Genomic DNA, 9,740 nt, shown 5'->3' on the forward strand with positions numbered 1-9,740 from the left:
CTCTGCTCGCTCATTGGCCCTCGGGAAGAGGTGTTTTGTGTGGCTCTGGTCCCTAGGTATGTTGCGTTGTCATGGTTTCCCGGAGCTACTTCCGTTCAACGTTGTGTGGTCACTTCCGGAGCCATGGCGGTTGTGTGCGGGTGGGGGCTGATGGCTCCTCTCGGTGGGCGGTTGCTGGCCGGCCAGCGGGCTCCCTTATTGTCCCGGTCTGTTGCTGCTGCTGCTGCCGCGCCGCTCTACGATGTGGTGGTGTCTGGTGGGGGCATGGTCGGGAGCGCCATGGCCGCCGTGCTCGGTAAGCAGGTGACCTTTTCGCCCTCCGCGGTCGGTGTTGTCTGTGCTATCGGCCCGGCCCGGTGCCGGCCCCGCGGGGCTGCAATCGCGGCCGCGTCTCCTCCCGCCCCTGCTGCAGAGGTCGCGGAGGTGTTCGGATCTCCTGCACCGCGCTGTGAGAGTTCAGCGAGTCGTGGGGTTTGTGTGCGAAACTTCAAACTGGGGCTTTTCCAAAACCCACACGGCTGCTTTTATAATTCGACCTTAATTAATGTGTTGATGGTAGTGTAACTATGTAGTTATCACTTAGGATCTTAATGTTCAAGATCCTTTTGTAGAGTTTCGTTATTCCTGCATCTTTTTGTGACATCACTCTAAAGAAGACTTGGAGCTGTTTGGTTAGCTGATCGTTGTGATGAGCCATGTCTTATTTATACGTGTGTGTATGTATTTATACGTTAATGCAGCCATTACTTTAAATTCTGTATGCTACTTGTGATTCTGTCAAACACAGTCACCCCTAAATTGCTAATGCGTAATTTCAGACATTGCTGAAAATATTTTTCTGATCCTAGGTTTGATTCGGAGAAATCAATTATTCTCTAACTCTGTAATTTAGACACTGGAATACTGCATTCAGTGGATTTGTGTTTGCTCTGTATCACTAAAGATCCTGAGAGTAGTGTCAGTTTATTTGTAACATTGTTTCAGAAGGTGTAATAGTGACAGAAACTTAAAGAAAAGAGTGCAAAGTAGAGGGGGAGCAAAGGTCTTGAGCAGTAAGTGCTTTGGAAGCCTAAGGGTTTGCCTTGCACACTTACTGTGCTTGTGTTGTTGACCACAGTGGAAATGAAACAGCATAAGGATTTCCCACCCCCAGCAGCGATTCCTGAGGCTAACATGCAGGTTTGAGACCTTTGAAGAGTTGAGGTTATGTTATGCATAATCTGGGAAACGCTCAGGATACTGCCATTATTAGGCTGCAGTAGCAGCAAACTCTGCATGTTCTAAGGACACCGCTCTGTTGCCATAGCAGTCAGATGCAGTAAGAATGGCTTAGTCAGCTAGTGTGATTTACTCTACTTGAGTCATCTCTTTATTCTTTTTCAATTCTCTTTAACTGAAAGTAAAAGTCTAAACTGCTAGTACTATCCCACTATCAGCATATAAGGATAAAGAAAACATTAATGTAGTTGCTAAGGAGCGCAGAAGTTTTATTTTGATCTCCTGTTCTAAGTGGTGAGTTTATGTTTAAGCTCTGAAAAATGTGTTCTGAGTATGGAGTTGCATTGCAGACTTTGCCTATTAATACTTAAATAACGAACTTGCATAAGAAGCTAGGCACAAATTTGTAAAAAAATGTGAACTTTGTACAAAAAGAAAACTTTTAATCTGTGCTTTAACTACAAAAGGTTTGTCTGTCTCAGTGACAGGATTGTAGTCAGGAAGTTTTAAAATACGGAAGTTTACTTGCCTGGTCAAAACCTGTATCATAAATGCATTTCTTTATTGAGTTTTGCAACTACTCTTGTGTTATTACAGAAACATATAGCTGTTACAGGAATAAGGAATGAGATTTTTGGCAGGAATGTTGTAGCAAAGCATGTATTTGCTTATTTTAGGGCACGATATCCACTTCCATGATAAGAAGATCGCTTTGCTGGAGGCTGGTCCTCGGAAAGAATACAACTATGTGCCAGACACCTACAGTAACAGGGTCAGTTCTATCTCCCCAGGATCAGCAACCCTTCTAAGCAGTAAGTATGTTTGCTACTGTTTGTGTTTTTAACAGTATGTTTGAGCTGCTTTCAATTTGACAAACCCCCTTTGAACATGTGCTGCCATCATCCTAAACTCAACAGAATTGTGTGCCTTTGTCTTTCAGTATTCTGTATGCCGAGTTGTGGTGATTAATTAAATTAAATTGGTAACAGGGATCTGTTTTCTGGTATCGTAGTCTGATCTGTTATATAATTATTTGTGACGCTAGCCCAGCAAGATGATGTGAGGTGCTATCTACAGCATCTGGAATGCTGTGTTCACAAAAGATGCACATACTTAGTGCTCTGTAGTCTGGTAACTCACTTCTGACTAATTTTCATTTTAAAGATTTGAGCCTTGATTCCTTATGGAGAAAGAAATGTTTTAAACAATGATGGCCATGCATTTTGTGTGTGTTTTATTACTCAGTGATGGGGCAGAAAGAGTTGACTATTAAATCACATTGTCCATGGAAAGCACTTGATTCTTTTCTGCTGGCCTGTGTTAACAGTAAAACAATGTGATGCTGGAGCTGTGACAGTATTGAGGCAGACCTGGCCCTGTCTAGGGATGGCGCAGGCAGAGTCTGGGCATTGATAGACAGGGAGGGAGAAGTTTTGTTTGGGTCTCAGTGTCAGATGTGAACCTGTATTTCCATGCATTTGTGTCCTTTTTCAGGTTTTGGTGCCTGGGATCACGTCTGCAGCCTGAGATTGAAACCATTCCAGCGAATGCAGGTGCCTTCCTTAGGGCTGCAAATACACTATGTCTGTCTCTTGTAACTTCTTAGAAGTACTTACATTAATGATCCAAAGTGTTTTTTTTTTACTTTGGCAAAGGGCAGGTTATGCTTATGATGATTCTTGTTACTTTTTTTGGGGGTAGCAGTCTAATTGCAAGTTCCCATCCTCAGAGTCTTGATGTTACAAGATGAAACATTTATTCTTAATGGAAGCTGTAGATATTGAGGCAGAGGTACTTGCCAGGAAATAAAAGTAAAGGTGTGTGTTGCTTTTGGTCGGGATAGAGTTAATTATTTTCATATCAGCTTGTACGGTGCTATGTTTTGGGTTTGTGATGAAAACTGTTGATATCACAGGCAATTGCTGAGCAGTGCTGACATAGAGTCAAGGCCTTTTCTGGCTCTCCCACCACCTCACCAGTGAGCAGGCTGGGGGTGCTCAAGTAGTTGGGAGGGGACACAGCAGGGACACCTGATCCCAACTGACCAGAGGGATACCCCACACCACATGGCATCATGCTCAGCAATAAAAGCTGGTGAAAGGAAGAAAGGACACAGACACACAAACACATGCACACACACATACATACATACATTTGAAGTAATGGCATTTGTCCTCTCAAGTAACTGTTATGTGTGATGGAGCCCTGCTTTCCTGGAGATGGCTGAGCACCTGCCCGACAATGGGAAGTAGTGAATGAATTCCTTGTTTTGCTTTGCTTCCACATACAACTTTGGCTTTACCTATTAAATCGTCTTTATTTTAACCCACGAGTTACCTCACTTTTCAATTCCTTTGCCCATCCCACTGTGGGGGAGTGAGAGAGGCGCTGCATGAGGCTGAGCTGTGTGCTGGGGTATCCCACAGCAAGGTGGTAGGGGAGCTTTATGTACTAATTATGTAGAAAAAAAGTAGCGATAAAAAACTTTTGTTGCAATTAGTTTTTGAGATGCAGCTAGACCATTGTATGAAAAGAATTCTGTGAGGTACTTCAGTTGCTGGGAACAGACAGTAATCCTGGATGTTTCCTCTAGTTCTGTATTTCTAGATTGCCATGTTCCTTTCCGGTTAAGATGGATACGTTCATAGTCCCTGAAAGGAGAAACACTTCTTCATCGTGTAGCTTCGTGTAATGTATTTTTCCTTTGTAGGTGTGGGATGCTTGTTCAGAAGCCATGATCGTTTTTGAGAAAGATGACTTAGATGACATGGGTTATATAGTGGAGAACGATGTCATTATGTCTGCTCTCACAAAACAGTTAGATGTAGTAGCAGGTACTGGTCAACTTCTTTAATATTTTATTTTCTGCAGAGAGCTTTCAGTTACTTGTCTTGTTATGTGCCCTAAGTTAGAGGAGTGAAAAATCTAATGAGTAGCCCTGATAACTCTGAGACATAAGCAGTTTCTTGAATTAAGGGGGGAGGGAGGAATCTGTATTCCAAAGGCTACACAGCACAAAGGGAGTTTCATACGTAGTTCTCCAGAACACAGTCTCTCCAAAAATAGATTTAATTAAAAGATTGTAGCTTTCTATCGAGAGCAGGCCTTGCAGTGACAAAGGGTTGGCCAGGTTTGGTCTTTTAGGGTGCCTTGAGAATTGTAGCGCCAGGTCTTACAATGCCAGTAAGGCACACGTGGCCTTTGCTTTTGTAGTTATGTTTCCTTTTTTCATACCTGTATCATGCTATGACTGTGGTACTTTGTGTTCCCATCAGACCGGGTGGAGGTTTTCTACGGGAGCAGAGCAGTGGGGTATACGTGGCCCCTCCCCTCTCACAGCTGTGGCACAAGCCCTTGGGTCCAAATTGAGTTAGCTGATGGACGCAGACTTCAGGCCAAACTGCTGGTAACTAAGCTTTTCATTTCTGTTGATCAGGCGTCATCTCTCTCCCAAGTCCTTTCCCCTGGATTTGGTTCTGATTCCATGTGTGCCACTCCACCCAAGTGGAGGGCTTGAATGAGGTGAGTGGCTAATGCTGTCAGAGATGCTATGGGACACGGTGCCTGATGCAAGAAGTCTGTGCTGAATTGGACAAAAGCAGAAGGGGCCACCTCTTCTGTTTTTTGGGGTAACCTTTTTTTCTGAATAAACATAAAATAACTTTGTGCAGGCTGAGGTTTATAGACTGGAATATTGGCTTTCTTAGGACTTGCTGAAGAAGTTGCTTTTTATCTCTTTGTTTTGTAGATCGGTGCAGATGGTCATAACTCTGTAGTCCGGAAGGAAGCTGAAATTAAGAACATTGAGCATCAGTATGACCAGTCAGCTGTGGTGGCAACTCTTCATTTGTCTGAGGTGAAATTCTGCTAATTGACTCTTCCATAAGCAGGTGAACACCTTAAGCAGGTGATCCAGGTCTCTAATTGATGAGTGTCCGCTTGGGTTTTTTCTTTTTTTTTTCCATTTTAGGCCACAAACAATAACGTAGCATGGCAGAGGTTCCTTCCTACAGGGCCAATAGCACTTCTTCCGGTAAGATGACTTCTGGTCTCTGTATTTATTTATTACTTTTTAATTTTTATGTTTAGTCTGTTCTTTTCTAGTAATTCTGTTCCTGTCTGGGCCTTTCTGTGGTATTGCTGTCTCTTAAGAATTTATCCCCCTACACTTTACTTTTCAGTTACAGCATTTTTTTTTCCTTGCTGCCCTCTCAGTTTATCCTTAGTATTTCCCACTTGCAGCAAGTTGGACTGGGGGAGTATATGCAGAGGGACTGGTGTGGGGCAGGGCAGTGGGAGATCTCTGCACTGATAATTTATTTTTGCTTCTTTTTTTCTTAATACTTACTCTTGACATTCTCTGGAACTCTAGTTGTCTGACACTGCCAGCTCTCTGGTCTGGTCTACGTCTCATGAACACGCATCAGAACTTCTTGCTATGGATGAGGAAAGTTTTGTGGATAGCATCAACTCTGCCTTTGTGAGTATCAGCCTTGTGGCATGTATGAGGCTTTGTTGTAATCATGAGAAATATAATGGAACCCTACAGCTTAAGGGATAGTAATGGGAGAGGTGGATTCTTAAGTTCCTTCCCCTGGTGAGGATGATACTCAAAGGCACTTAGCAAAGAAGGAATGAACCCCTGGGACAGAGTTAGGTTAGTTGAACTAAATTTCCAGAAGGTGGGAAAGGTAAACTCATCCTAGTTGGAAGCCTCTGTTCTAAAATTATGAAGATAGTTTCTTTTACTGTATAGTTTTGTCCAGGTTGTTAAAATTCAGTATTTGGAGCTCATCTAGATTTTTTTTCAATTGGATTCTTTTGTATTTCTGGTTTGGATTAACATGTAAAGGTTGGTGTGTTTTTTTTCAGTGGAGCAATGTAAACCACTCTGACTTCATTGACACTGCTGGGGCCATGTTCCGATCTGCTCTTTCATTCTTGAGGCCCTCAGGGAGTGCAGTCCGTCAGCTACCCCCAAGCATTGCTAAAGTGGATCCAGAGAGCCGAGCCATGTTCCCTCTTGGAATGGGGCATGCAACAGAGTATGTCCAGCACCGCGTGGCCCTGATTGGGTAAGGTCCTGAGCAGCAGCCCTCATGTGAGTCAGGTGAATGCGATTAGAAATGATGTGAGTGCAGCATCAACAAATTAGATAGTTAGAAATAATCTGTGGTTTAAGTTTGACACTATTGAGGCTCATGTGCTCCTGTGCCAACAAAGTCCTTTTGTGTGAGAAGCAGTCTGTCCATTGTGTGAGCTTTCGATGTAAGTTGCAAGATAATTATTTCCCTTTCCTGGTTTGAGTAGTCCAGTAAAACAATCCAGTATCTTGTGCTGACCCTGTACTTGCCCAAACATTTTAGCATCCATTCTGTGTACCAGTTTGAGATTTTAAACTTGCCTTTTTTGAAACAAATTACAAAACTTACAAATTATTCCAGGTGGGATGTCATAGGCTTTTGTACAGTGGCCTATAGAAACATGAGAATATCTCATCTTCTGCATTCTGAGGTTACATTTACTTCTTCTCTGCCACAGCTGCAATACACTGGTCGCTTACAGTAGTTCTAGGATGCTGGATTATACTTTGGATGCTTTTCATCTTTCCAACTTGTGAGCCACTTTGTGACTGGGAGCACACTGTGCTTTATAGCTTGTTAAATGATATTAAATTTCATACCCAAACTTTATTTCATTTCTCTAAGACTCCCTTATCAATATGTCTGGCTTTGTCCTTTATAAGTAAGTCTGATCATAAAAGGACTTTGATTTTGTTTCTATTCGATGATATCCCACTTCTGTGTGTTCATGATGTCCCTCTACTCTGTGAAATGTGGCAACGATATAATATACCTCCTGTTGTGCTCAGGTCACTTACAAAACCACCAAGGCCTGTTCCACACATAGGCTGAGAGGACTTTGGCTAGTCACCTCTTTATAATTTTTCCTTTCAGAACTGCCTTTTTTTTATCTTTCTTTTGTTTTGCTTCTTACAACTGGAGAGGCAGTCAGGTTGTTCAGCGTAGCATGCAGAGAGGTACTGGATAAATCATGTGTGCTGCTGTAAGGTGTTCATTGTGAGGAGGTGAGGAGTGCTACACTGACCCTTCTGGGGTTTGTCTGCCATTATGGCTTTCTTCAAGAAGGGATATAAATTTCTGCCTTCTCTTGCTCCAGGGATGCAGCACACAGAGTCCACCCACTTGCAGGACAAGGTGTAAACCTGGGCTTTGGTGATATTGCATGTTTAGCTCATCACCTCAGTGCCGCAGCCTTCAATGGGAACGATCTGGGTAAGGACCCAAGACACTGATAGGGCAGTGAGATGATTGGTCTTACAGGCCTTTGCTGCTAACACCAGGACAAGCATTACCTCTACTGCAGGTTAAGCATGCTGCTGTCTTGTGTTTGAAAGGCACCAGCATCTTAGAAGCAAAACTGTTCTGATGTCCATTGGCTGTGGAGCAGTTAGAGAGTCTTGGATGCACTTTTCATCCCACAAACCTCAAATCTGCTTTAAAAAAAATCTGCAGGATGATAGCTAAAGAAGTGGTGATGAAGAGCACTGGCTGATAGAAGGAGGCCTTTATTAAGATGGACCGTTTCTCTGCTCTCTGTGTTTTCAGTTGCCAGTGAAGACTGCTATAAGACTGTAGATAAGACCCACAATTGTTTAAATAGGAGCATTCGATTCTCTCTTCCAGGGTCCTTAAAACATCTCTTAAAGTTTGAGACAGAGCGTCAGAGGCACAATGTCTCCTTGATAGCTGCTACTGATGTCCTAAAGAGGCTTTACTCCACGAAGCTGGCTCCCTTGGTATTGCTGAGGACGTGGGGATTGCAAGCAACAAATGCCCTGCCTCCTGTCAAAGTAAGAACCTCCCTTTTGTGAAGGCTGTAGGAAGAGTCTAGAATATTCATGAAACATACGGAAGCTGTAAAGATTTTTTTGTTTGTTTCATTTTTCTTTTAAATGAAGCATTTTTGGTGGGAAAATGAATCACGCTCAAACTGAGGTTGTGTGTCCCAGTTGAACCAGAGGAGTTCCTAAATAACCAATGGCTCAGTTGCAACTGTTTGCTCTTGCAGCACAAGAGAAGATAAGGGATCTAAGTGTCTGTACTCTGTATCAGTAGTTAGGGGTTAGAAGTCATTCATAGTCTTTGGCTTTATTTTGCTATGGCATGAAAATGTGGAACTTGAGCTGCATTCCAGAAATGCCCTATGAAACCCAGTGCTATGAAGACTCATCTTCACTAAGAATATCAGGTCACTTGACAGATGTGGTGTGCAGCTCAAATGAGTTACCCATTTCTGTGCTGTTTTGTGCCTTGTGAAATTGTTCCCACATGGCAGAAGTGCAAGTCTCTCTAATGGAAATTACCTGAGGAAGGCAGTGGTGAGGAGGTTCAGTCTTAAACACAGACCCTCTATTTGCAGCCTGTCTGCCTAAGTTCTGATTTCCTTCACTGAATTTTCATGAGGTTCAAACCCTCATTTCTGGGTTTGAATGTTTTATTCCACAAATCAAGTCATCTTCTTCGTATTAAATACAGGTGGCCTGTTTCCTTTGTGTTACAGTCACTGTTGAACCATGATAGTGCTCTTAGAGGAGCAAATCCTAAGGTGTAGCAGCTGCCACTGGCAAGATGTCTTTAGTAGTTGCACTGAAAGGCTATGCTGCTGCTTCAGTGCTCAGAGGTGGGTTTTTTTTTGTTACTCTGTTTAAAGCAGAAAACTAAATGAAGACCTCTTCCCTGAGCACAGAACCTGTGGTAACACCTCTGTTTTCTGCTGCTTCAAAAGGAATGTTGCAACTTCCTTAATTTGGTAGCATATAGGAAGAGTGCTTTGCACTTGTCTGGAAAGGCTGACAAAACTTGCCTATATACGTAAAAGGGAAAGAGACTGTAGCTGGTTTCTAGAATGTCTGTTTCTTACTAGTTTACAAATGAGTTATATTTTTCTTCTCTTTTAGGAGCAAATCATGGCTATTGCCAGCAAGTGACATGCTGTCAGTTTGGAACAGCATCTTACCTGTGAACACGTTGCCCTTACAAGGCGAATGACTGACTCGAATCCTTGAATTGTGTTATTTTAATTTGACAATAAAACTGTTATCCATGGGTTTATGCAAAAGTTGTGTCTCATCTGCTCTCCTCAAGAGGATTTAGGGTCTCTTCCTGTAGTACCATGATGTCTTCAGCCCAGAACAATCTGTACAATGTGCTTTCAATTTGGGCCTCTTGGGTTGAAGACTGAGGTGGAAACAGTTGCAAACCCAGTGCTGAACTGTGCCAGCTACAATTTTTACTGCTTAATTACTTTTGGTTTTCTCTGACTTGATTTCTAGAGCTGCACCATCACTCCAGGGCTCTTAGCACTGCCTGGACTCAGAAAGGAGGGGTAGTGTTTAGCACAGGGAGACAACTCATGGTGGCAGATGTTTAAAGCTTTAATCTGTCTCTCACCCTTTTCCCTGCTCTTCTCTTAGTGTATTATTTAATAATGAGGTTTCT

The 9,740-nt window shown here is 42.8% G+C and overlaps 1 protein-coding gene across 1 annotated transcript; it reads left to right on the forward strand.

The window, feature by feature from the left end:
• The first annotated feature begins 108 nt into the window (after positions 1-108).
• On the forward strand, positions 109-9,554 carry COQ6 (coenzyme Q6, monooxygenase). The gene is made up of 12 exons (XM_061463572.1): positions 109-295; positions 1,896-2,030; positions 2,713-2,771; positions 3,929-4,052; positions 4,494-4,624; positions 4,967-5,074; positions 5,189-5,251; positions 5,591-5,698; positions 6,091-6,293; positions 7,399-7,514; positions 7,926-8,092; positions 9,200-9,554. Exons 1-12 carry the CDS (start codon positions 124-126, stop codon positions 9,227-9,229), a joined length of 1,416 nt encoding a protein of 471 aa, XP_061319556.1. The 5' UTR covers positions 109-123; the 3' UTR covers positions 9,230-9,554.
• The last annotated feature ends 186 nt before the right edge of the window (positions 9,555-9,740 follow it).

The sequence above is a fragment of the Pezoporus flaviventris genome, unplaced genomic scaffold (assembly GCF_033815535.1).
Source record: "Pezoporus flaviventris isolate CSIRO_AGI_PZ_B2104156 unplaced genomic scaffold, CSIRO_AGI_Pfla_v1 ptg000036l, whole genome shotgun sequence".
In the NCBI taxonomy this organism is placed as follows: domain Eukaryota; kingdom Metazoa; phylum Chordata; class Aves; order Psittaciformes; family Psittacidae; genus Pezoporus; species Pezoporus flaviventris.

What these genes read in the sequence shown, in the direction of transcription:
- COQ6 (XM_061463572.1), top strand. Translation starts at nt 124, where the DNA reads ATGGCGGTTGTGTGCGGGTGGGGGCTGATGGCTCCTCTCGGTGGGCGG. An exon ending in AACCATTCCAGCGAATGCAG is followed by an intron (nt 2,772 to 3,928) that starts GTGCCTTCCTTA and finishes TTTCCTTTGTAG; the next exon opens with GTGTGGGATGCTTGTTCAGA. An exon ending in CAACTCTTCATTTGTCTGAG is followed by an intron (nt 5,075 to 5,188) that starts GTGAAATTCTGC and finishes TTTCCATTTTAG; the next exon opens with GCCACAAACAATAACGTAGC.